Here is a 27,743-nt window from a genome sequence, read left to right as displayed (position 1 = left end):
TGCTCTTCCAGGTAATTTAGCACCAAAAGGTGTCCATTTGATGTCTCTGCAACAAGTGTGTTCTAACTGGATCAGAATCCCTCAGACGAGTAGAATGCGATACAATTGTGTGCCACATAGTTGCATTTTTGTCAACCACGGGCCGCGTGTATGATGATGCTCCCATGAGATGAGCGCCGTGTCGCCCAGTGTGGCAGGCTGCCCGCCCAGGTGTGTGTGAGGGCATGCTGTGATGCCCACACAGCAGCCAGGTCGCCTAATGACCCATTTCTCAGAATGTGTCCCATCCAGAGGTGACGCATGACTACTTGTTTCTTTTAGCAAAATTCTCCTTTTATCGTATGACCTAATTCCAGTGATCTGTTTTCTCACAAACACCATTTTGCTTGTACTGATTTTTATTGTAAGTTATTCTAGGGAGAGAAACCAATTTTTGAATGGTTTATATGAAGGAGAAAAAGGGAGTTTAAAAGTTTGAAATTTTTGGGCCAGCCCAGTGGCACAGTGGTTAAGTTCGCATGTTCTGCTTCTGTGGCCTGGGGTTCCCCAGTTCAGATCCTGGGTGTGGACCTATGCACTGCTTGGCACGCCATGCTGTGGCAGGCAGTCCACATATAAAGTAGAGGAAGATGGGCACGGATGTTAGCTCAGGGCCAGTCTTCCTCACCAAAAAGAGGAGGATTGGCGGCAGATGTTAGTTCAGGACTAATCTTCCTCAAAAAAAGTGAAAAAAAAGTTTCAAATTTTGCTAAGAGCAGTATCAAAGAAGAGATGAAATATACACTTTAAAATTTATTTTAAAACTCCATTTTTGGAGGAAATGCAGCTATATTCAATAGAAATTAGTTATGATTTATCCTATTAATGCCACAATTAAGATGTTAATATCACTGAGTTGAATTAGAAAGCAATATGGAGGCGATGGTTCTTTCCTCCCATTAAAAAGCAGTTATGCAAGTTGGTCATCCATGTATATACATATTTATATAAAACTTGTACATGTGGAGCATTACATAGCCATGCAATGATCCAAGTTAGAATGTAGAAAAAATACTAAGAGGAGAAAATGCAAAATGCAAAGTTCTATCCATAATTCTGTCCCTCTACAAAGCTTACAGTGTCTGCCTCTGAGTGGTAACATCATAGATATTTAATTTTTTTCCTTATAATTTCTGGGTTTATCAAATTTTTATGATTTTCTTTTAGTTAGAAAAGTAGTAAGTCAAGTTCTTCTTTCTTGTATCTCATGACTGAAACTATTAAAAAACTATGAAAATAATAAGGTCCAGAACACTTGATTGAACACCTAGTGTTGTTTTAGTACTGAAGCAAGCATGATGGGTACCCCAAATTATTGTGAAGCGTGTGTTTTTATAGTTTTCCTTACTGTGCCTGATATCTTACTGCCTCTTTTAGGGGAGAATGCAGTACGAAATTTGGGTATTAAAAATAGAAATATGTATGATTAACAGAAAATTAGATATTAGCAATGGCATAGAATTGGTGACCAATTCTTTATTTTTACATTTTAAAGTCAACAGATACTGAAATTTTAATACTTTTATTGTACTTGCCAATTTCTTTTAGAAATTAATTGGTTAAATTAGATCTTTTGCCAAAATGTCTTTCGAAATGATGATTGGTGGTTTTTTGCTAGTCCTGGTATCTCTGTGAAGTTTACAGTATCTTCTTACAGGTACCACAGCCCTTTGTTAACAGAGCTGTCTTGTTCTGTTTTGTTGCCATGCTTCTGTGTAGTACAATTCTGAATAGGACACAACGGAAGGTAATCTTCACTGTGAAGTGTGGTAACTCATTGACATGTTTTCACAATGAATATTACATCCTTGGCTGATGTAATAGACATTCAAAGGGAAGCTTCAGTGAAACCCCTATAAATATATTTACCATTTATTCATCACACAGACACTTTGTTGCGAATCTACACAATCCATGACTATTCTGTCACGATGTAACAGATCTACATTCTCATTTGTCTGTCTGAAGGCAAACGTGAGTGTGTGCACGTCCCCTAAAGTGTTGTTTGTTTCATCTGGCAGCAGGGAAGGATGGCGCAAGAGACGGGGCAGCAGGTATGAAAGACCCACGGCTTCCAAATTTCAGCAAAAAGCTGTCCTCTTCCTCCAGCGCTCTCCTCCCCAAGGACGTCGGCCTACGGGACTCCCCTGTTTCCACTGCCAACATGTTGGTCCCAGGAGGGCAGTGGGCAGCGCCAGGCCCCGCGGGTGGGAGGGCCAGATCGCACGTGGCAGGGGACTGCCAGGAACACCAGAGCCCCAGCAAGTCGCTGTCCCCGAGGCAGCACTGGGCTCCGGATCCTGCACCTGACCCGACACGAGATCCGTGCGCTGTGAGATTTAAGGAGCACGTGGATGCCCGGATTCCTGCGGAAGGGAGAAGCCTCCTTTCTCAGAGCAGTCTGGAGATTAAGGCCCTGGGCGGCACCTGGGACCCGGGCAGAGCTGCAGCATCCTTTTCTCTGTCTGACATCTCGGCGCTCTGCGCGGACGCGCCTGACTTACACTCCACCGCGATTCTGCAGGAGAGTGAGATTTCCCGTCTCATCGACGACGTCACTTTGACTAACGAGAACGAGCCGGGCAGTTCCATCTCGGCCTTGATTGGCCAGTTCGAGGAGACCAGCGACCAGGCCAGCCTCACAGTTGTTGCTCATCTTAACAGCACCCGTGTGAGGCCAGGCCGTCCTCCCCTGCCCGCCGCGGACCTGGAAATGCCCGTCAAGTGTGGCTTTCCCACGGGAAAACCCGAGTCACCCTTCCTGAGCTCGCCCCCTGCGCTGCTGCCATCCTCGAGTCCTGAGACGTGCGAACGCTCAGCGCGCCCAGGTGTCTGTGAAACCACCTGCACTCTTGCTTGGAAAACCAAGCTGGATGACGCCCCTCCTGGAAAGGCCAAGACCAGGGCCGTGGAAGGCAACCTGCCCCGGTCCTCGAGTACTTCTCACTGCTGGGGACCAAAAAGCCCCGCCCCTGGAGAGGCCCTGGAGACGGTGCAGGCGCGCAGCCTGGCCCCGGCCGCGGACTTGACGCTGGAAGGTGTAATCGCTGATCCCACTCTCTGTTTCAATTCTGCAGAGAGCAGTCTCGTGGAACTGGATGGAGACTCAGAAAACCTGTCTGTGACAGCCTGTGAGTCTAGGAGAGAGGGCACAAGTCACATTGCTTCTCCTTTAAAACTGAAGTACAGTCAGGATGCGGTGGGACATTTTCAAAGAGGCTTGAGAAACGGCTACTGTAAGGAGACTTTGCGCCCTCCTGTCCCTGAAATATTCAGCAGCATTCAGGATGTCAGAAATCAGGGTGTTTCTTGTCTAGCCCGTCAGGGTGCTGGTTCTGTGTATGACCATTTCTCAAATTCAGAAGCAAAAACAAACCCGACTTGTGTGCCCCTGTCCAGTGCTCCGGACGTGCATGCCCCTGCGCCCCCATGGTCCACACGCGCTCCTCTGCCTGCTATGAAGCTGCCCAGTCCTTGCAAGTCCAAAAGTCTGGGGGACCTAACGTCAGAAGACATCGCCTGCAGTTTCGAAAGCACGTACCAGTGCATCAGTAAGAGTTTTGTCGCGACGGGTGCCAGAGAGGAGGAGGGTGTGCGCGTGCCGACGGCGTCGTTGGAGCCGGCGGATGCCCTGACCCAGCAGCTGCGCCGCCTCGTGTCCTTCGACCAGGATGACGGCTGCCCGGCGTCATGTTCACAGCAGGACACCGGTCAGGTCCCCAGGGTGCTGGTCAGAAAGCTGTCCTCCAGAAGTCAGAGCAGGGTGCGCAACATTGCCAGTCGGGCCAGGGAACGGCAGGAGGCCGGCCGGCCCCGGGGCGCGGACCCCAGCGCTGCGGGCGGCGTGGTTCTGCGCACCAAGCGCGCGGCACCCGCACCCGCGGGGACCCGGCACTCCACGGGCTCCTATGTGGCCCACCTGCATCTGCCGGGCGCTCACCTGCCCGGCGCCCACCTGCCTGGTGGCAATGGCAGGGGCCCCCCCGAGGGCGCGTGCGCCTGCGCAGCCCTGCGCTCCCGCCGGACCCACCGCTTTGGTTCCGATGATTCTTTTGTGCACACTGAGCCCAGCAGTGATGATAAACCAGAGATTTATTTTCTTTTGAGACTGTGAGTTACATAAAGCCGCATTGTCAATGTTTACAATGTATTCTATAGAGTTGTCACTTGTCAGTTTTTAGTAAATATGGCCCTTGGCTTTGAAACGGTTTTAAACTTGGTTTTGGTCTCCCTCTGACTCCACGTGTTGTTCCTGCCCCTGTGTTTGGGTACAGTGTCGGTGACATTTCCGTGTGCTGGGACCTCTCCCCCAGGTGTCAGCTCCACCAGCCTGGACCTTGTGCATGCGCAGAGTGAGGCTTAGACAGCCTGGTGGTGTGTGTTCCCCAAGACGCTCTTCTCTCTGTGCCCTCAGGCCGCAGTCACCATGTCGTCGTTTTACCCTCTAACTGTTGAGTTAAGAGACTTTGCAAAGGACAAACGGATGAATTCTTTACTTTACAGCCATTTTCATCTTTCCTAGTTTTCCCTCTTTGTGAGAAGCCCAGATGCAATTTTTATAACTCAGTTACAACACGATTGAAGTAGTTACCTTACCTTTTAAGATTTCTATCTCCCCCTGAGAGATTGGTAGCTGCCCCCGCCCCACACACACACCCACATTTTAGAGTAGGCTGTGAGGATTTGAGGAAGAAAGGAAACTCTCTATATAAGGACAAAATTGTTTGTTTTCCGTAAGTTTTGTTACATATTTTTGCTAATGTCTTTGTATGTCACAAGAACACAGTTGCCAAGCTATTTGTTGTCCTTTTGAATTTTCTGATTATATTATAGACTGCAAACAATGGGTTTCAGAATGAGCGACTTCCTTCAGAAGCTAACAATGATGGTAGCACAAATTGAAAACTTCCCCAAAGCTTTCAAGAAAAAAAAGTCTCATAATAAAAGCCAAGTGAATAGATAATTAGGAAAAAAGCTTTTCCCTTCAGGGAGCCAAGTAATGTATTTTAGTATCAACATCCGTTATTTTCACTGTGAATCCATTTTTTATTGCATGTTCAGTTGTCCCTCTTTGCTTTTTTGTAACCTTAACTGCAATGATGTTCTTCTTGGAATTCATGGAAATATAATTAAAGCAGATTTTTAAACACTTGGTGAGTTTTTTCTTTCATATGATGACTGTTGAGTGAGGGACCCAGAGCATTCAGAAATATTTTCATCTTTTAAATTTATCTCTCTCAGTGTTTTCATTATGCTTTAAAGGCCATATTTGTAAGGTGACTTGAAAAGAAATCAAAAGTAGTGACTTTCTTTGCCTTTGGTGTTGAATCGCTAGTTTAAGAAATAATCCTTCCAAATCCTGCCCAGGGTGGGGGTGTGTGGAGGCCCGTGGGGAAGGCAGGCAAGACACTTGTCAGATGGGCCTGCCTGCGGCCTCCTTGTGATGGGGAGGATGAGAGGGGAGCAATCAGGCCCTGGCTGCCCTCGGTCCCCCTCTATGCCTGGTTTACTGAGAGTGTTTTAATTAAGAATGGGTGCTGGATTTTGTCAAATGCTTTTTCTGCATCTGCTGATATGATCATGTGATTTTTCTTCTTTAGCCTGTGGATGTGATGGATTGTGTTAATTGATTTTTGAATGTTGAACTTGCCTTGCATACCTGGGACAAATCCCACGTGGTCGTGGTGTGTAATTCTTCTCCTACATTGTTGGATTCGATTTGCTAACCTTTGTTGAGGATTTTTACATCAATGTTCATGGGAAATAGTAATCTGTAGTTTTCTAATAATGTCTTTGCCTGATTTTGGTATTAGGATAACGCTGGCCTCAGAGAATGAGTTAGGAACTATTCCCTCTGCTTCTGTCTTTCGGAAGAGATTGTAGAGAATTGGTATAATTTCTTCCTTAAATCTTTGGTAGAATTCACCAGTGAACCCATCTGGGCCTACTGTTTTCTATTTTGGAAAGTTATTAATTATTTATTCGATTTCTTTAATAGATGTAGGCCTATTCAGATTTTCTGTTTCTTTTTGTGTGACTTTTAGCAAATTGTGTCTTTTAAGGAATTGGTCCATTTCAGCTAGGGTATCAAATTTGTGAACATAGAGTTGTTCATAGTATTCCTTGATTATTTTTAATGTCTATGGGCTCTGTAGTGATGTCCCCTGTTTAATTTCCAATAGTATTAATTTGCGTCCTTTCTCTTTTTTTCCTTAGCCTGGCTAGAGTTTTATCAGTTTTTATTGATCTTTTCAAAGAACCAACTTTTGGTTTTGATTTTCTCTAATGATTTCCTGTTTTCAATTTAATTGATTTCTGCTCTAATTTTTATATTTTTTTCATCTGCTTACTGTGGATTTAATTTGGTCTTCTTTTCTAATTTCCTAAGGTAAAAGCTTAGATTATTAATTTTAGATCTTTCTTCTTTTTTAATATATACATTCAATGCTATAAAATTCCCTGTAAGCCCTGTTTTTGCTGCATCTCACAAATTTTGATGTTATGTTTTTATTTTCGTTTGGTTCAAAATATTTTTAAATTTCTCTTGAGATTTCTTCTTTGATCCATAGGTTGTTTAGAAATAATCTCCAGGTATTTTGGTGTTTTCCAGCTGTCTTTCGGTTATTGATTTCTAGTTTAATTCAATTGGGATTTGAGAGCAATTGTGTGATATCTTTTCTTTTACATTGATTAAGGTGTGTTTTATGGCTCAGAATGTGGTCTGCCTTGGTGAATGTTCCATGTGAGCTTGAACAGAATGTGTAATCTGCTGTTGTTGGATGAAGTTGTGAATAAATGGCAATTATATCCTGTTGATGAGGGTGTTGTTGGGTTGGACTATGTCCTTGCTTATTTTCTCCCTGCTGGATCTGCCCATACTGATAGAAGGTGTTGAAGTCTCCAACCATAACAGTGGATTCATGTATTTCTCCCTATAATTCTATCGGTTTTTGCCTCGTGACGTTGGTAGTCTATGGTTAGGCACATACATGTTAAGTACTGTTATGTCTTGTTGGAGAATCCACTCCTCCATCACTAGGCAATGTCCTTCTCTATCCCTGATGACTTTCCTTGCTTTGAAGTCTGCTCTGTCTGACATTAATGTAGCTACTCCTGCCATCTTCTGATTGATGTCCATGGTGTGTCTTTGTCCATCCGTTTACTTTTAATCTATATGTGTTTTTATATTTAAAGTGAGTTTCTTGTAAACAATACATAGTTGGGTCTTGTTTTTTGATCCACTCTGACAATATGTCTTTTAAGTGTTTGATTTAGATTGTTGATGTTTAAAGTGATTATTGATATAGTTGGATTAGTATTGGCTGTAGTCGTTACTGTTTTTTCTTTGTTGCCTTCATTCCTTGTTCCTATTTTTTCTTCTACACTTTTTTTGCCTTTTGTGGTTTTAATTGAGCATTTTATATGATACCATTTTCTCTCCTTTAAGTGGTTACCCTAGAATTTGCAATATACATTTATAATTAATCCAAATTCAGTTTCAGATAATGTTATGCAACTTCATGAGTAATGGGAGTATCTTATAATAGCGAGATAGTTCTAATTCCTCCCTATTGTCTCTTGTAGCATTGCTGTCATTCATTTCACTTATATGTAAGTAAACAGAAGTATATATATATTTATATATGCACATAAGCATACATTATCAAAAACATTGTTGCTATTATTATTTTGAGCAAACTGTTATTTGTTAGATCAATTAGGAAGAAGAGAAATAAACATTGTTATTTTATCCTCGTTTATTACTTCTCTCATGCTCTTCTTTTCTTTTTGTGGATGTGAGTTTATGACCTTTTCCATTTTTCTTCTCTCTGAAGAATTTCTTTTAACGTTTCTTGCAAGACAGGTCTACTGGAAAGAAATTCTGTCAATTTTTGTTTGTCTGAGAAAGTCTTTATTTCTCCTTCACTTTTGAGGGATAATTTCACAGGATACAGAAATCTAGGTTCGTAGGACTTTTTTTCTCTCAACGCTTTAAATCTCTCTCTCCTCTCTTTTCTTGCTTGCATGGTTTCTGGGGAGAAGTTGGATATAATTCTTCTCTTTGCTCCTCTATGGATAAAGTATTTTTTCCTCTGGTTTCTTTCAAGATTTTTCCTTTATCTTTGATTTTCTGAAGTTTGAATGCCAAAATAAAGGATATTTTTGTTTGTTTGGAGTTTTTTTGCGTTTACCTTTGGTGTGCTCTGAACTTCCTGGGTCTGTGGTTTGGTGTCTGACATTTAATCTGGGGAAATTCTCAGTCATTATTGCTTCAAATATTTCATCTGTTCTTTTCTCTCTTTCTTTTCCTTCTGATTTTTCCATTACATGTGTGTTACACCGTTTATGGTGTCCTACAGTCCTTGCATGTTCTGCTCTGTTTTTTTCGATCTTTGTTCTCTTTGCTTTTCAGCTTTGGAAGTTTCTGTTATTGTGTCTTCAAGCTGAGAGATCATTTCCTCGACTGCGTCAGGTATTCTGATGAGCCCATCCAAGGTATCTATTGATCTCTGGTATTTCTTTTTGATTCTTAGAATTCCTATCTCTGTGCTAACATGTTCTGTTTTTACATGTTTTTGCTTTAAAGCTTTTAGCATATTAATCCTAGTGTTTTCAAATTCCTTTCTGGTAATTCCAACGTTCCTGCCATGTCTGACTCTGGTTATGATGTGGTCAAGTCTCCTCACTCGGTGTTTTGCCTCTCAGTGTGCCCTGTGTTCTTTGGCTGAAAGGTGGACGTGATGCTCTGGGTGGAAGGAGCTGCAATGGTGACCCTTCAGTGATTGATGGTCACATGTAGGGGGGCGGCAGTCTGTGGTCCTTTGATGAGGTCTCTGCTTTTGGCGAGTCTGTGCTCCTGGCCTGTGAACTCCATGAGAACCTCTCAGTGTTCGCCCCTCAGGTGGGACAGGATGGTTAGAGGTTAGAGGGGCTGGAGGTGGGTGTTTCCTTTCCCCAGGTCTGTTGGGCTCCAATAAAACCCCAACAGGTCAGGCTCTGGTGAAACACTTTCTTCTGGGCAGGTCTTGTGAACAAGAACAGAATCCTCTCGCACATGCAACATGGTTCTTTCCCCTCCCCCTGCTGGAAGACGGAGGGGAATTCTCTTCAGTATTCCCTTGAAGGACATGCTAGAGCTCCTGGAGGTAAGCTCGTGAGTGTGCGGCCCCTGTGCCTGGGTCCTGCTAGAGTTTTTCACTCTCAGACTCGTCCACACTGAGCCTCCAGCCATTCATCGGTCAGAGTTCGGGCTTTTCTACCACAGTGCTGTGCCTGTGGAGGTGTCTGCTCACGGTTTCTGCTTTTCCATCCCACCAAGTCAGCTCCTTGGGTGTCTGCTTCTGGGTTTCTGCTCCGGCTTCCTTGGGCTGGGTTTCTTGGAGAAGACTCTGAGGGGGTAGCTTTTTATGTTTTTGGGGTTTGTTGCCCGCAGTCGCAAAAGGCAAGGAATGCCAGGTACCGCCAAGTCTACTTGGTTGTTTAAGCAGTCAAAGTTTATTGATAAAGGGAAACAGAACAAAGAACAGGGATAAAGGGGGACAACAAATCGATGCTTACAACATCCACACCACAATCAGCCGGGGAAATCCCAGTAGTTTGTACGGGGGGCGGGAGTGCCGATTGTCCAGGTCTGAGGCAAAGCGTCCTCTCCTCAGTAAGACTCCCAATTATTCTATGCCTGTGACTCACTTTTATCCCAAGGTTTCTCTGGGTTCCAACTCAGGGTTTTAGACATTTGGATATTTTGAGTTATCTTTTCCTGTTCCCATGGATGGGATGTTTCTCAAGTCCTGTCAGGTGCCCGTTGGGGTGGCCAGCCCAGACAAGGAACATGACGCAGAACATATTTTTTTGTAACTTGTGCCTTAGAGTCAAGGCCGAAGTGGCCATCTTTGGCCTCAAGCCCAGACACATTCCTTTGTGTGGGGCCCAGGCCCAGTGTCCTTGGAAGGTTGGGGGGTCAATGAACTCTGTACAGGGCTCATACCCAAGGAAGCAAGAGTCGGGGAAGGAGAGAAAGGCTTGGAAGGAGAGAGAAGCCCCCAGGAGGAGGGCTGCCACACTGGCCGTGGCTTCAGACAAACGACAGGTGCCAGTCTCGTGGGATATTTCAGAGGCCAACTAGAATGACTGCGCTTCAGAACCATCCATTAGGGGAAGGCGTGACCGGCAGTGTCTGCTGGCTCCTTCCTCCCACTTTGAAACCTGCCTCCTCAGGATGTTAACTCTCCTAGTTGTCCAGCTGTTGCTCAGCATTTCCCAGCCTCCCTGGGGCACCAGAGCTTCCGGGGGTCCCTCTGGCAAGCATTCAGACATGGTGACCCCTCCTGGTCAGTTGGAGCTGGGCGTGGGAACGCCTGGTCAGCGGAGGTGGCCAAGCAGCAGGTGCAGTGGGTCAGGTATGATCTATTGCTGGAACTGCTCTGCCTGGGGAGCGAGGAGGCTGCTGTGGCGGTGGTGTTGGCTGGGTGTGTAAGTTGGTCCAGCTCAGCTGGTTAGCATGTCTGGTCATTGAAACATATTGAAGGCCTGTTGAGAAGCAGTTTTAATAGTGAGACCCAGAAATTAAAAAGAAAAGAGATTTAGCCAAATTCTTTGGCCTTATGAAGTTCACAAAATGTTTTATGAAACGTACATGTAAATAGATGATGTTAATACAGTGTGCTAAATGGTGAGAGGTGCACACACGGGGTCTGCTGAAAATGCACGTCTTCATAGGAAAGATCCTGACCTCCCAATGTTTACTTAAAGCTTTAAAACTGTGTGCAGACCCCCTTCCTGGAACACTGCTTCTCCTTCCTTGACTCTCTCCTGAGCTTCCTCCTCCTCTACAGGATGCCCCCTTCTGCTCAGCATCTAAAACAAGGGTGTCCCGGATGCCCTTCTCTCCTCTGTCTACATCCATGCCTGGGCAACCTCACCTGACCTCACAGCTTCACGCCACCTGTGCCAGACGCTCCCAGCCCTGCACCCAGCCCTGGCCTCGCCTGACAGACTCTGTCAATCCGACAGCTCCAAGCAGATGTTCTAATGAGAGTCTCAGCACCATGGACAAGAGGTGCTGTCCTGACCCATCCAGGCCTTCCCCTCCCCATCCCAGGCATAGAGCTACCATCCACCCAGGTGCTCGAGACAGAAAGAAAGTGTTGTCCATGTGTAGTTGAAACTGCGCTTGACGGGCTTGTTCATGTCGCTCCCTCTTCTCAGGGGACCCTTTCAGCCCCTGCCCACCCTTGTCTCCTGGAAAATTCCTATTTATCCTTTAAGAATCAGCTCCGGATCCTCACCTCCAGGCAGAGCTGCTCACATAATCTTCCAGGCCCAGCACAATGTGAAACCGTGGGCAGGGAGTCCACCACCACCCCAACCTGTAACAGGTCGGCCTGAGCCCCTATCACCACCACCCCAACCTGCAACAGCTCTGCCTGAGCCCCCATCACCACCACCCCAACCTGTAACAGCTCTGCCTGAACCCCCATCACCACCACCCCAACCTGTAACAGCTCTGCCTGAGCCTCCATCACCACCACCGCAACCTGTAACAGCTCTGCCTGAACCCCCATCACCACCACCCCAACCTGTAACAGCTCTCCCTGAGCCTCCATCACCACCACCCCAACCTGTAACAGCTCTGCCTGAACCCCCATCACCACCACCCCAACCTGCAACAGGTCGGCCTGAGCCCCCATCACCACCACCCCAACCTGCAACAGCTCTGCCTGAGCCTCCATCACCACCACCCCAACCTGTAACAGCTATACCTGAACCCCCATCACCACCACCCCAACCTGCAACAGGTCGGCCTGAGCCCCCATCACCACCACCCCAACCTGTAACAGCTCTGCCTGAGCCCCCATCACCACCACCCCAACCTGTAACAGGTCGGCCTGAGCCCCCATCACCACCACCCTAACCTCTAACAGCTCGGCCTGAACCCCCATCACCACCACCCCAACCTGCAACAGGTCGGCCTGAGCTCCCATCACCACCGCTGCCTCCAGCCTTCCTGTGTGCTCGCCGTCATCCCGGTTCTGGTAAGAGAAACATCACTGTACAGACATCATTTCTACTCTGTAAGGCTGCGTATTCGTCATGTCATTCCTGCTTTCGCTTTATGTCAGTGTTGTTTCAGGTTTTGTGTGTTATTTGGTATGATTTGGCAGGTTATTTCTGGGGTCTGGAAACGCTGGAAAAGTGTTCCCATATAAATTAACGGTGATTAGTTCTTCACTTTATGCCCTTTTGCCTTCCGAAAGTTTTCATAGGAACACTCTACTTTGGGTTAGCGGGGGAGACCTGTTGTTCCAGTCTCAGTCTGAGAACCAGGAGAGCTGACGGTGTCAGTTCCAGTCCACGTCTGAGCTCAAAGGCGGAGAAGCTCATTCCCAGCTCAGAGACAGCAGGCAGAGAGAAAGACACTTTTCTTATTCAGCCTGTTTATTCTACTCAGGCCTTCAGCTGGTTGGACGGGGCCCACCACACTGGGGAGGGCCATCTGCTCTGCTCGGTCACCAATTCAAGTGTTAGTTCATCCAGAAACACCCTCACGAACACACCTGTAAATAATGTTTAACCAAATGTCTGAGCCCCTGTGGCCATCAAGGCGACACATAAAATTAACCATCACACCTTCCCAGTGCCTCAGGTCAGGGGGCTCTTGAGGAGTCCATAAGGAAGGAACTAAGGGCTAGACTCTCGGAAGACCGTCTGCCTCCCTGAAAATGGTCTTCGTGTGATCCCACCCAGGGTCCAAGTGTCAGACAGAGGAAGTCGTGCACCTTGATCAACAGTTCCAGCAAATGGGGCCACTTGGTGGGGATGGTGTTTTGGTCTGGGTTCCCCCGGAGTCTGACTCAGAGACAAGGATTCAAGAGCAAGTGGCTCACTGGGGAGCTGGTCCCAGGGAGGCTTGTTTGGGGGTGAGGAAGAGAGGCAGGGAGGGGGAAGCAGCTGATAAAAGAAGTCATCAAAGCAGTTTTCCAGAGCTAATAATCTAAATGGTAGACTACGAGTGAGCGTGGAGCTGGAGCTTGATGAGTAATTTCCCTCCTGACCAGTGAACTGCCGCTTGGCTCATTTTCTCAAAGAATCGACTTCTCAGACTGGAGGCAGATAAATGAATGACACTGAATAGCCTGTTACCGTGTGTCTTAGAATCATATGTGCTATCTGGGACTTTAATAACAGTGGAAAAGTAGGAGAGATGGTGGCAGAGACTCCTGTTCAAATAACGATTGTCCAACAGCTTCTACTGAAATTGCTAATGACGACAGCACAAGAAGAAAGGCTGCAGTGCCACAAAGATGATCCTAATAAGCTGGGGGGAAATTCACAAAGTCTGAAGCAAGTGCTGCTGGACTGAGAAAAGTCCTATTCCATCTTTTATTCTGGAGACAGAGGCAGCATGAAGCAGCAGGAATGCACTTGTATCCTCTCTGTCTGCCGCAGGGAGCGGGGTCCACACCCACCAAGCAGGAGAACCTGCCCTCTGAGAAGGTGGAAGCTTCCTCCCCAATCCCCACTCCTCCAAGGTTGTTTCAGAGACCTCGCCCCCCAGCCCCCGAAATAACAGCACAGGAGTGTGAAAGCCACCGAGCCTAAGTGTAGAGCACCCTGTGAGCCCAAAGTTGAGCCTGCGACACGGAGCTGGGTGGAAGGCCCCTGGCACAGGGCGTGCTGGAACTGTGGACTTCCCTGCCTTGCCCTGCTTTGGGGGGGGCAAAGAAGTCAACACACCTGTGAGGTTGAGGGGGCTTTGGGGACGTCTCAACTGACTGGAGATGCCTCTGTTCTACCCTTAGCACTTTTGACGCCCCTTACCCCAGTTTCAGAGTCTATGAAGTGCTGTTTGTAAGCGCACATCACAACGAACACATGCTGAGTGCCTACTGCATGCCGTGTGCACATGTGACAGCGAACATATGCTGAGTGCCTACTGCATGCCATGTGCACACGTGACAGCGAACACATGCCGAGTGCCTGCTGCATGCACACGTGACAGTGAACACACGTCGAGTGCCTGGTTTGTGCCGTGTGCACACATGGCAGCGAACACATCCTGAGTGCCTACTGCGTGCTGTGTGCACATGTGACAGCGAACATATGCCGAGTGCCTGCTGCGTGCCATGTGCACACGTGACAGCGAACACACGCCGAGTGCCTGGTGTGTGCCGTGCACACATGGCAGCGAACGCATCCTGAGTGCCTACTGCGTGCTGTGCATGGTTTTAAACACTTTATATGACCCAGCTGGTGATCTTCACAGCAGCTCCACGAAGTGGGTGCTGTTGTTATTTATTCTCATTTTATAGATGAAGAAACTGAAGGACAGGAGGTTGAATAGCTCGTTCAAATTTTCAGTTAGTGAATGGCCGAGCTGGGGTTTGAACCTGGAGAACCTCACTCCCAGTTCTGCACTCCTAATCACGTTTCTATGCCATCCTTGAAATACAAATAGTGAAACAGAAGCTGTTTGTGTTGGTGTGTATGTTTGTATAAGTACAAACAAATGTACACACACACGTATGTTTGCCAGCTGATCAGGTCAGGGGTGGGGATATGTTGTTATAAGTGAGATCTGTACTTCAAGCCAGGGCCCCAGAATGCAGAGAACACAGGTGAGGAGACCAGGTGGAGAGACAGGGAGGAAGACAGGCATGCACATGGGGTACGATGCTGCTTCTGGGGACCAGGCTTCTGGCCGTGCCTGCACTGGCAGACCACACCCAGTGAACAGTCTTGAGCAAGCTGCCTCAAGAAGAATTAACTTCTGTGGACAGCGTCTGACTCTGAATTCTGTAGGGGGCATCCCTGCTTGTCGTCTGTGGAGAGTGCAGGAGACGACCTGTCTTGTCTGTGAGCTGGTGTCCTCTGTCGTGAGAAGCCTGCCAAGCCCAGAGCACAGGGCACAGGGTTTCCTCACCTCCTTGCCTCTTTTCTGCTCTTTGGGGGTGGATGGGAGCATGGGGTGGGAGAGATGAACAGACATCCCTGCAAACACACCTACTTGTGTTTGTTTTCAGGTCCTAAGTAACTGTTGATAGTAACACTGATAGAGAGATGCGAGCTCAGACGTATTTTAAACTCTGGACAGATAGAAACTGGTTATATAAAACTCCAAAACTTGGAAAAAATGGAGCAAAGAAAATGCAGCAAATTACAAAACAAAACGAAAGCGTGAAAGAGAACTATCAAGGCAAAGTAAGACCGCGGAGACAGATCTGAAGTCGTTCAGTCCTTGCGGTGAACGTGAGTGATTCTCAGAGCAGATCGGAGTTGAGTGGTATGCATGTGAGCCATTGAACATGAATGGCTCAGAAAGTCTGAGCAGTACGGATTGGAGAATGTGTCACAGGCTCAGAGCGTTAGGGTGCGTCCCCCTCTGATCACAGGGACCCAGCAGAAACCCCAAGGGCACCCTGGGGAATGGGGCCATTGACCTTCTTACCTGGGGTTTGTGAACTTGGATGGAAGACTGTGGCATCTTTATTTTCCTATTCTTGAAGAGAAGTTTGGTATTTCTTTCAATCATCATAGGCAACAAGCTGTAGTAATGGACGTAATTCTGGATTCCTAGGACTTCAGCGAGTACCACCACCCCTTTCTTCTAAGCCAGGATCTTCAGGAGAGTAGCAGACAGAAAAAGAAACGAGCAAACCAAACTTTCTCCATGGCAACGAGGCCAGCAAATAGAGGGAAGGTGTCAATCCAAAAAGCCATGAAACGTGTGAGAGGCTTCTTCACCCAGCCCCACAGAAGCGGCCAGGATGTCAGCCCAAGGACACGGAGGACTTGACCAGCGAAGTTGGGGCTGACTTTTGTGGAACTGTTGATCTCCCTTCCTGCCATAGAAATCTAGAATGCAGTGTGATCCCAAGCACACAACAATGGGATTAAAAAACAAACAAGGGGCCGGTCCTGTGGCCCAGTGGCTAGGGTTGCACACGCTCCACTTGAGCAGCCCAGGTTTGCGGGTTCGGATTCCGGTGCAGGCCTTCTCCACTCGTCGTCGTGCTGTAAAGGTATCCCACATGCAAAGTAGAGGAGGATTGACACAGACTTCAGCTCAGGGCTAATCTTCCTCACCAAAAAAATAACCAAAAAAACAAACAATAGAAATTGCAGGATGATCTTAAGGAAGAATCTATGTATAGGGTTTTTGTTTGTTTGTTTTAATAAAGAAGAGTGATGAAGGAGGTAAATCTGTGCTGCAAATATAAATTATTTAATAGATTATTGACAAATTGGCTAACTTGCTATGGGAGAGGCAGACAAACAGGTAGCTTCCTACCTTAATTTTAAATCTAAATAAATTCCAGATGGATAAAGGTGTAAGTATAAAGAACAAAACCATCATGGGTGCAGAACAAAAACGTAGGTGACATTTGTGTAGATCGAAGGCAGAGAAGGACCTGCTCAGACAGATGCCAGAGGCGGGAACAGCAAGGGGCAATGAACAGTCACGAAAACGCAAATCTTCACTTAAAATATATATAACCTATATATAATAAAAAAATATATAATATATATATAATCTTCACTTAAAAATATAAAGACAAGTAATAAATGAGAGAACAGGAAAACCCTTCAGTAACATTTATGAAAGACAAGAGTTAATGTCTCTAATCTGTAAAGAGCTCCTCCACACCTAGAGAACCAGGGGGCTCCAGGAGGCACCTGCGGAGGAGAAGGTATTAGCTGGAGACACAGTTGTCCATGTGCAGTCGAGGAGACTCACAAAACCACGAGCTACTGGTTTCAACCATCCTGTTGACAAACAAGATCTTTATTTGAAGATGGTGAGCATTATGGGGGAAAGAGGGTTTTCATTTATTGCTGGTAGATACATAAATTAACCTTCCCAGAGAGCAATTTAAAAAACGTGTCCAAATTATTAATGAAAAAAAATTCATGTTACTTAGCTAAGTAAACAAAAGTCGTTTATGAAATGATTGACATTGTAAGACTATTCTTATAATGAATTTATATGAAAATTATACATGATTGAACATAAAACATCTTACAAAAATAGAAATTATCCTCTAATGAGAAAAAGCAATCTAATGAGTACTAGTTCTTTCAATAATTATAAATAGCTATATTTAGTGTGGTCTTCTCCCCATTAAAATTTTAAATATCACTGAAAACCCATCAGAGCGTTACTGATTTAAATTCCCTTTATTTGCAGACCATCACGTAAGGTAAGTAGGGGAAAGTGAATTACTGTGAATTTATGAATGAGCTCTACCCAGATACCAGAGCCTTTGCCAACAGGAAAAGGAAGGCGAGGGGAGAGAAAAGGTGTAAGCCACAATGTAAACAGTAGAGTTATCATACAATATCCTGTCTAGGTAGTGTAGGAGGGGTAAATGAATCGGGACAGGACTCCAACACTAGGACCACTGTAGTGTGTGTGAGGTGACGCGGGAACACCGTGGACATGAGAGTGTATGTGGGGTGATGCGGGAACACCGTGGACATGAGAGTGTGTGTGGGGTGACGCAGGAACACCGTGGACATGAGAGTGTGTGTGAGGTGACGCAGGAACACCGTGGACATGAGAGTGTGTGTGAGGTGACGCAGGAACACCGTGGACATGAGAGTGTGTGTGAGGTGACGCAGGAACACCGTGGACATGAGAGTGTGTGTGAGGTGACGCGGGAACACCGTGGACATGAGAGTGTGTGTGAGGTGACGCGGGAACACCGTGGACATGAGACTGTGTGTGAGGTGACGCGGGAACACCGTGGACATGAGAGTGTGTGTGAGGTGACGCGGGAACACCGTGGACATGAGAGTGTGTGTGAGGTGACGCGGGAACACCGTGGACATGAGAGTGTGTGTGAGGTGACGCGGGAACACCGTGGACATGAGAGTGTGTGTGGGGTGACGCGGGAACACCGTGGACATGAGAGTGTGTGTGAGGTGACGCGGGAACACCGTGGACATGAGAGTGTGTGTGAGGTGACGCGGGAACACCGTGGACATGAGAGTGTGTGTGAGGTGACGCGGGAACACCGTGGACATGAGAGTGTGTGTGGGGTGACGCGGGAACACCGTGGACATGAGAGTGTGTGTGAGGTGACGCAGGAACACCGTGGACATGAGAGTGTGTGTGAGGTGACGCAGGAACACCGTGGACATGAGAGTGTGTGTGAGGTGACGCAGGAACACCGTGGACATGAGAGTGTGTGTGAGGTGACGCAGGAACACCGTGGACATGAGAGTGTGTGTGAGGTGACGCAGGAACACCGTGGACATGAGAGTGTGTGTGAGGTGACGCGGGAACACCGTGGACATGAGAGTGTGTGTGAGGTGATGAGGGAACACCGTGGACATGAGAGTGTGTGTGGGGTGATGCGGGAACACCGTGGACATGAGAGTGTGTGTGGGGTGATGCGGGAACACTGTGGACATGAGAGTGTGTGTGGGGTGATGCGGGAACACCGTGGACATGAGAGTGTGTGTGAGGTGACGCAGGAACACCGTGGACATGAGAGTGTGTGTGGGGTGATGCGGGAACACCGTGGACATGAGAGTGTGTGTGAGGTCATGCAGGAACACTGTGCACATGAAATTGTATGTGAGGTGTGTGCTTGCACGGCGCAGATCCTGGGACTCCTCAGTGTCCATGGTTGTGTGAGTCTGCACCTTATAGTAAATCTCTTTCTATGTGTCTCCTGTTGCTTCTGTTTCTCTGGAGAGCTCTGCCTAATAGACAGGCCACCCTGAAACAATCCCAAATTTCCAGTAATCGACTTGAGAGAAAACACTACAAGAGCACAGAACCTAAAGTAAAGTAACCTGCTCAGTTAGGAAATCTCTGAGGTCTGACTTCACTCCCCAGCTTCTACTAGATCAGAAACTGAGGTGAGAACCCAGAACCATTTGAGCCACGATCCAAAACGAGGCACCTTCTTACTGCCAGTCATTCAATCTGACACTGGTCTACCCACCAAGTGACAAGTCTAGGTGAGTAAATGACTTTCACAACTGCTAAATATTGATGTATCATCCATAATTTTCCAGAAGAAGAAACTGAGAAGAAATTAGTTCACAAATTCTGACCCATGGAGATGCTAATAATTGTGTCTATTGGGTTAACCCAAGCAAAACAGGAGATGCCAGTTGGGGTTGGCAACCCAGAGTGAGAGACGGACAGACAGAAATGGGGGCTGCTCTTTAGGAACCTGGTGAGCTGCACTGTCAGTTTCTCAGACTTGCACCTGACAACCTGACATGCCAGGCACAGTTGTGCTGCTGTGAGCTCAGAGGGCCAACCTTCTCAAATGTTCAAATGAAAAGTGTTGAAGGTGGACGAGCAGGCTGGGAAATCACCGAGGGTGCGTTTCTGAAAATAGATATTAAGTCCAAAAAGTTGGTGTAAAAGGTTGTTAACTGTCTGCACCCCAAAAGTGATATTGGTCGTTAACAGGCTGTCTCAGATGTTGAGTATGACACATTCTCCTGGCTACACCCACCCCCTAGCTTCACCGTCTATAATTGGCCTGATTCAAGACCTGAGACTCAGATGACCTCACGCTTCCTGAAAACTTTGGGTCTCCAGGATCCTTTTTGGGTATGTGTGGGAAAATAAGAATATTTGACCTTTATGAAAAGATAGTATCATTCTAAGACGGGGAATCTTGGGGAAAAAATAGGATTTAAAAAAAATTATCAAGCTTTGAAAGCTGAAAGCAAAAAGTGATTTTAGTTTCTGAAATGGACTCTGGGCCTGAGGAGCAGGTGTGATTCTGAAATTTCAAGTCTGTGTAAAACCAACACTCCTAAAAATGTTGTTGCCTGTCTGGCTTAATGTGTCTTGTGGTGCCATTTGTTCAGAGGACACTGGAAGAAGGATTCTTTTTTGAAGAACAAACTTCCAAAGTAGGTGAAAGTTTTCAACTTTCAGTAAACATTTCTTTAAAAGTTACTGGGGCTGGCCTGGTGGCACAGTAGTTAAGTTCACACATTCTGCTTTGGCGGCCCGGGGTTTACTGGTTCGGATCGTGGGTGTGGACACGGCACCACTTGGCAAGCCATGCTGTGGTAGGCGTCCCACATATAAACTGGGGGAAGATGGGCACGGATGTTAGCTCAGGGCCAGTCTTCCTAAAAAAAAAAAACCCAAACAATTATTAAAAAAAAAAAAAACACGTTACTAATTTGTGCCCCATCCCCACGAGCCCTGAGCCCAGACAGGTAAATACAAGAATGATAATTTCTTTGTCTTGCTCAAGTACAAAACCAAGTGGGTAACTGCCAGGCAAATGGGCAGCTCTGCCTGTGCCACTTTATTCTTTCTGGTCGCTTGTTCAGCAAGTATTTTTAATTCGAGTTAATAAATTTCAAAAAATATTTCCATAACTGTGCACAATATTGTGAACAAAATAATTGAAAAACACCAAGAGCATCTTAAAAATTATGCATTTGAAAGTTGAGCTCTAAGGTGCCAGAAAGAATTGACATTAACTATAGAAACTTGGAGTAAAATAATATTTATAGACTCTGTGTAGTTGAAGAGAGCAATGAATCAGTGGGTGGGAGCACAGTTTGTTTTTTGGTGACTGAGCGTCAACCCAACAATGAGGCAGAGCTCTTTCCTAGTTGCCACTAGAGTCTTGGTCTTGTGACCGGACGGAGCTTTAGTTGGAGGTTCTTTTTTTTTTTTTTACCTCGAGGAAGATTAGCCCTGAGCTAACATCTGCCAATCTTCCTCTTTTTTCTGAGGAAGACTGACCCTGAGCTAAAATCTGTGCCCATCTTCCTCTACTTTATATGTGAGACACCTACCACAGCATGGCTTTTGCCACGCAGTGCCATGTCCCCACCCGGGATCCGAACTGGCGAACCCTGTGCCGCCAAAGCGGAACATGTGAACTTAACTGCTGCACCACCGGGCCGGCCCCTAGTTGGAGGTTCTTGAACAGAGTCTGTGAACAATGTTATGGGCTGAATTCTGTGACCTCCTCCCTCCCCCAGAGATATCCAGGGTCTTTACAGAGGTCGTCAAGCTGAAATGAGGTCACGAGGGTGGGCTCTAGTCCAACATGACTGGTATCACTAATGCAAAGGGGAATTTGGACCCAGAGAGAGACATGCGGAGAGGAAGCCATGTGGAGACACGGAGAAGATGCCGCCTACCAGCCAAGGAGAGACCTGGAGCAGATCCTTCCCTCACAGCCCCAGAGGAACCAGCCCTGCTGAAGCCTCGGTTTTGGATTCCTAGCTTGCAGAACTGTGAGAGAAAACGTTTTGTTGTTGAAGTCACCTCGCGCATGGACTTTGTTATGGCAGCCCGTGTTGGCAGACTAACGTAGCTGGTTAGTGTGTGTCTTGAGTTGGGTACAAGGTTGTGTGTGTGTGTGAGTGGAAGGGCATGTTCTCCTCCTTTCCCTTCCTCTTCCCAGTGCTGGACATCAGAGTGCTAGGATGATGGAAGGGGACAGGTTCTGTAAGAAAGCGTAATAATTCTAAACAAACGGGCAAACATGGATAATTTACTGTGCTGCAGCTTCTGGCTTCCTTCGACTGTGGGGAGAGGAGTCACTGTCTTCAGTTTCGTGTTGGAGATGTGGGTACTATTGGAATCCCCTGACTGAGGAAGATAAGAGAGAACCATGGAGGAGATAGCATGGCAGACAGCGTAGCCTAGCCCTGGAGAGACACTCACATTCTGCTGAGAATTTTTGTCAGGCAAGGCTCCTCCCACTGCCCCTGTGGGGCTGGGGTGGGCAAAACCCTTGTGAGGAGCCTCTGAGCTGTGGGCACTGGAGGAGGGAAAGTGAGCCCTGCCTCAGGGGAGGTCCATGGCCTTTCCAGGATGCGGGGCTCTGCTCCAGAGATGCGGTGTTGTCTATAGTCATCGAGTGCACCATGGAGGGGCTATGGGAACATTGGGAAACAGTGCCTTCTAGGAGCCCCCGCTGCTTGCAGACTTGAGCCACTTGGGGAGGAAAGAAGCACTGGGAGTACTAGTGCCGTCCTTCTGCCTCTGATGGTGGAGAAGGTGGTGACAGAACAAGATCACTGATCACTGCATTCAGGGAGAGGGTTTTCCCCAAAGGTGGGCCATCTAGAAATCATTTAATCAGCAAAACTGAGAATTAATCTACATTGAAATTTTTTGTTTGAGGGCTAGACATCTGAATCCTTAGTGATAATTGGTGGCAATGGACTGTTTGTCCACTTTCCCATCCCCAGGCACACACCATGCAGATTCAGGAAAAAAATCTTAGTAAGGTGAAGATTTCTCTCTTGGTTTCTGATCAAGGAAGACATTTTGAGCTGTTTACTACTAGAAGAGTTTCAGTTGTTTGGGATTAAAAAGTCTAAGACTAGTCTATTATCACCAGCAGAGGTATCAGCAACCCACGGTGCTTAACAGATGTGTACCAAATGGTATGTGAGTCCATTCAAGTTTATGGTCCATTTGAAGGTTGGACTGAGCCAGGGCTCAGGATGCTCTCCTGTTTCTTAGGAGGCTGACCTTATCTCTCACAAGGAAGTTAATAGGCTGGATTCCAAAGTCAAGAGTCCCCTCTACTCTGTCTCGGGGTGAGAGGTATGTACAGTGAAGGGTGACACTCAAAGGTGAGGGCTCAGAGGCTCGGTGACTCCTCCCCTCAGATGTGTGGAAGATTTCTACCATTCCTAACAGGAAGGAGGTGCACACCTGTAATGTGTCCAGATGGGAGCGCTCATGGTGTACTGGGAGCAGAGTGACCTATGGGTGTGTGGGTGTGACTGAGGGAGTGCTGGTGGTGGAAAGCTGTGCACAAGCTGTTGGTCCTGGGAGACCAGCACAAGTCTAGAGACTGAAAGGTGTAGGCAAAGTACGTGTGGAGAAACTTCGGGACCTTTACACCACGAGTGGGGTTGGGAGGGGGACTGGCCTTCGGGAGCATTGAAAGGTTCCCACGGAGGGGGCATAGCAGGATGGATCTGTTTTCTCCTCCTGTTCTCCTTGGTGGGAGAACACATGAGAACACATTGGAGATGCCCCCAGGATTTCCGGGTGATAGGAGAGTGCTCCTCACAGGAAGACATCACATCTTAAGTAAGACATCTGTAGATGCCTCTTTCCATCTGTCCTCTCCTCTGCCTCCCAGAATGCTCTGCCGAGAACCATCTAGATGGCATTGGAAGTGTGAGGATGACTTCCTGTGCACAAAAAGAGAATATCCCAAAGGTGCAAAATTAGAGAGGAACCTCTTTAGTGTACAACGGGCCTTGAGGAAGACAAAGCCGAAGTGGGAGAGGAGGCTCCTCTGCTGTCCCCAACGTGGTGGCCAGTCAGCATGTTAAGGGTTAAGAACTCAGTTCCCACCCCAGTAAGAAGTCAGCTCCGAGCAAATGTATGTTGTATATATTCTTTTGGACTCATGTGTCTGATGGGCTAACAGTAAGATGATGTGGATCTAGACGTTACTGCCCTACCCTCTCCATGAAAAGCCAATGCTACCAGTGTTTCAGGAGCAAATGTGATTTTTATTTCCTAGGCAGAGGGCATACAGCTGGAAAGACTGATATAATTTAAGAACCATTGCTTGTGTTATGGTTCTTTTATTTTTCCTTGCCAGCCTATTATCTGGGAAATGGGGAGGATGAAAGGTGTGATGGTTGCCATTGGATGTGAGCCACCTATGTGCGAGGTTCGTGGACACATAAAACCTTATCAGTCCTCACAAAACCTGGGAGGTGGATGCTATGACCTCCATTTTCCAAATGAAACTTGAAGCTCAGCAAGGTTAAGTGGTTTGACCAAGGTCAAGAGTGGTTTGACTATGGTGAAGAGCTTGGATTTGAACTAGGTATGCCCTGCCCTGACGCCCTGAGCAGATTCTGCTCATTATCACACTGTCTCCCAGGACGTCCATGGGTGTGTGTGTGAAGAGTCCTTTTTTGAGTAGAACGGCGTTACTTATATGGCCTTTCTCCCTTATGCCTTCATCTTGGCAGCTTTAGGACAAAACAGTATGACTGATCCCCACCTCTATCTTGAAGCTCGAATGAGGCTTAAAGCTGGGATCGTCTTGTTTTAATCAAGTGAGACACTTTCAAAATGCATTATTCCTCTGAATGCATTCACATGTGGAACACTGAGTGAATTCAGTGGGAGCTTTCACCAGAAATGTTGATTTATATGCACATATTTTGCTAAGTGAGATTTGTAAATTATAATATTTTATTAAATCCCTTCTTAGTCATGCAAAATATTCTGGAAACAACTAATTTCATTGCGTCAAAGAGCAAAGAAAGAGCTGTGGACAGTACCAGGTCTATTGTGGTGAGCAGAATGAAATAACTTAGTGAAAATTGAAAACCAAATGGCTACAGGTATTGGAGTTGGTATGGTGATATTTAGCTGGTTTCAGTGACTGCACTTTTTAGATTCTCCTGTAGTCGACAGCAGTAAACAAGACCTTTGAAAATGTTGCTTCTCGGAGGTCTCACCATCACAGGAGAGAAATCCAAGCCCAGACATTCTTGCCTGTGTTTGACAAGGAGATCTGAGTTTCATTTGTTTGTCTGTTTTATGCTGTGCTGGTGAACACACTTAACAGGTTATTCTCAGTAATTTTTCTTCTGTCTTAAAGAAAACACTGACCACTTATGTAGGGGAGACATGACATTCTTTTGGATTTGTAAGGGTCTCTGAATCTACCCTGTTGTGCACAGTTGTGCATGGTCGTGACGCTGTGGGGATGCGTGAGGGAGCTCTTCTCATTTCTCACTTCGTGCTCAACATGCTTCATTCATGGCAGAAAGCTCAGAAGGCAGCAGGTGATATCTGACAGCTGTGAAAACCCAGAAAGTTTTCCTAGGCACTCTGGAACAAATCAGTTATTTTCTTTCAAGATGTAATCTGGGAGATGACTAATATTAATATTCAAGGGGCTCTGCAGCCCCTAGCAAGAAACTATGGGGGGAATTATTTTTGGTTGTTGTAGCCAGTGATAAGAGAAGCAGGCTGTATTCACTCACGTGGTTCTCTAGGCAGTTCCTCCCATTTCCCAATCCCCTGACAGCCCCCCTCCAGTCTTGAGGTTGCAGTCGGGTCTCAGAACCCACGCGCTTTTCTAGGTGAGGTGCTGGGTGCTACAGTAGCAGGTGATGTGCTGAAGCCCTTGCTGTGCAGCTGACGGGCCAGAGCACCCTGTTCCCGGAGCGTCTCCTCCGCTGGACGGTGTCTCAGCATGCGGCTTCCTCCTCGGGCCCCAGCCGTTGGATGCACTCGAGGCCGTTTTAACTTGCTTGATTTCTCCTCACTGCCCATTACAGTGTAAAACATTTTCCTTAGGGGAGAACAGTTACTTGAATAAATGTGGATTCTTCCTGGCTGCCTCCTTGTGTACACTCCTGGGATTCACCTGGGTCCACTCAGAATGTCCACAACCAGAAGACGCAGGGTTTGTGCTCTCGTGTCTCAGGTTTGCGAGTGTTCATATCTTGTGAAGGCTCCTCTTCCACAGTTTAAGTGATGTTTGGGCATGTCAGTGTCAACTTTGTAAAAGCATAGACGATTTTTGGTTTTTAGTTTCTGCTGATAAGCACTTAGGAGCGTTCCAGGCTGAAGACGTCTGTTAATTCTCATGTGATGTTCCATCCTTTCTCTCTTGGGTTATATCGGATCTTCCCAGAAAAGAAGGTGGATATGATTTTCTTTGTCCAAGTGTCTCTGCCATGGACTCCAGGGGCACTGAGATGTTTTAGCCCCTGCCCATCCCCATCCAGGCTCTCTCGTGGTTATGGCAGAAACCTCAGTCTTGGTTCTAGAAGCAGCTTGCAAAGGGATTAAATAGTGTAGAGAACATTGAAACCGAAATAACAAAAGAGAAAAATGTTAATGAATGGTAAAACCTGGGTTTGAATCTTGGCATCCAGACAGTTTGGTCATGGTGCACGGCTCTCTGTGGGAGCAGGAAGGGGACCGCCCGCCTCAGAGGAGCAGGAGGGACGCTTAGAGCTCACGTCCACACTAAGTCCACAGGAGTCATCCAGGCACCCAAGCGGAGGAGCAAAATGTATACGTAAAGTTCTATATTGTCTGTGCAAGAAAATCCAATCAATTAGTGGGAATGTTTTGGGGATTCCATGCCGCTTTGGAGTCGGCAAATTCCTCATTCTCATTCCATTGTTGGGATCATGGTTCTTAAGAAATAACATTTAGGCTCTGGCCATTCCTATAGAACAGGTACAGATCCTAGGATGTATAGGGAGATCAAAGAAAACCTTAGATTTTCCACACTGACCCTCCGCTTCCATACACAATGAAATAGAGGCAGACAGTTCCACATCTAAACACTTGGTTTTATAACAGTCTCATTTTGGGAAGCTGGAAAGAGATGTAAGCAGGAAAGAGGGAAAAATGCAAACTAGAGGGACGAAAGTCTGAATCTGCGACTTTTCCTTGGCCTGTGCTTGCTTCTTACTGTGGAGTGATCACATTTCATTTTACAGTCTCGCATGACTGCCGCATGAAAGGAGGAAACAGTGTGGGTCACTTCACCTCGAGGAAAGAGATGAATCACTTCCACTTTGCAAAACATGTACTCTATTTTTTTCTTTAGAGATGAATTCTTACCAAAAGCAGGGAAAAGTCATGAAGGTATTTAATTTTTCTCTGACAATGTCTGTCATTTATTAGTATTCTTTGAATGAATTGTCCTTTAATTTTATTTTGAATGGGATGAGATGATTTTCTCTAAGAACTGAATTTGAAATAGGCATGGGAAGAGAGAGAGAGAGGTGGAGTGGGGAGAGAGGGATAAGAAGCAGAATAGACTGTAGGAAAACAACACGTTACTATGGCTTTCTGGAAAAAAATTCACCGTTTCTCCCCATCAGCTCCCTGTTGATGTTTCAGAATGGAAGTTTCTGGGAAGGACCGTGGTGAGTTCATGCAAAGGTGAGCCGGAGCCACAGGATCTGAGAGACACAGCCTCTCCCCACTCTTGAAAGGCACAGACGACACTTGATGGACATCAGGGAGGTGAGAGGAATTGTCGATCAAAGAAGAATAAGAGTATTTTCAGTATGGTCACACTGAATTCCAGCAGTAGCTAGCAAGGGACTTGTAGTTGAGATTGCTTTGCTAGCTAGTGTTTCTAGCTTAGCTCACCAACTCTGCTGCTAGCGTTGCTTCTTGAGCTGGGCATTCCCTGAACTGGGTCAGGAAATGGTTAACTGAGTTGGCTGGTACCAGATGAGCAGGTCTTGGAGTGTACATGACGTGGTCTAGTGCGCAGAGCGTGGCAGGAGGTGTCTTAAGGTCCGAGGTCAGGTTGTGGTTAGGGTCTTCACCTAGTGGCTGAGAACTCTCATTCTTCTGTGTCTGTACAATGGGAGTCCTGGATCGGCTCTGCTTATTCCACACAGGGAGCTCTGGTGATGGTGAAATGAAAACGTTATGGGTGGAATCGCTTTGAAAAGAAGAGAGAACTCCACAAATGTAACAGAGGGCCATTAGCAAAGAGCAGAGTGCTTCTTGGGAAGATGCCTGTGCGGGCCTGTGGCAGGTTAGTCAGTGGGGTAGCTCCTTGTCCTTGGGAGGGATGCTGTGAAGGGGACACTGGCTCCACTGCCAGTGCTGTCGTGGTTTGCTTGTGGATGGTGCCAGAAAGGCATGTAATTTCGAGGTGTGACCTGTGGGAGGGCACCCGGGAAGGAGGGCCCCACATGGTGCAAGGTGTGACTTGTGG

General features: G+C 46.7%; 1 protein-coding gene and 1 long non-coding RNA gene across 18 annotated transcripts in view; one reads left to right on the top strand and one right to left on the bottom strand.

Moving 5' to 3' along the window:
• PLCH1 (phospholipase C eta 1) overlaps positions 1–5,209 on the top strand; it is a 223,838-nt gene extending 218,629 nt beyond the window's left edge. For 9 of the 17 annotated variants that reach the window (XM_070493790.1, XM_070493796.1, XM_070493782.1 and 6 more), the window contains one exon: positions 2,061–5,208. In XM_070493790.1, the coding sequence (XP_070349891.1) occupies positions 2,061–4,153 (2,093 nt within the window). In that variant the 3' untranslated portion in view covers positions 4,154–5,208. Of the gene's footprint in view, positions 1–2,060 lie in introns of all 17 variants that reach the window. The other 8 variants (XM_070493785.1, XM_070493784.1, XM_070493786.1 and 5 more) reach the window with 5 other exon arrangements.
• Positions 5,210–9,019: 3,810 nt separating this feature from the next.
• LOC139041493 (uncharacterized) overlaps positions 9,020–27,743 on the bottom strand; it is a 30,329-nt gene continuing 11,605 nt past the window's right edge. The window contains exons 2-3 of the long non-coding RNA XR_011496730.1: positions 15,488–16,116; positions 9,020–10,569 (exon numbers count right to left, since the gene is read on the bottom strand). This is a non-coding gene — a long non-coding RNA (uncharacterized lncRNA). The remainder of the gene's footprint in view (positions 10,570–15,487; positions 16,117–27,743) is intronic.

The sequence above is a fragment of the Equus asinus genome, chromosome 21 (genome assembly GCF_041296235.1).
Source record: "Equus asinus isolate D_3611 breed Donkey chromosome 21, EquAss-T2T_v2, whole genome shotgun sequence".
NCBI lineage: Eukaryota > Metazoa > Chordata > Mammalia > Perissodactyla > Equidae > Equus > Equus asinus.
The sequence above is the reverse complement of the archived record's forward strand: the minus strand, read 5'-3'. Positions and strand labels throughout refer to the sequence as shown.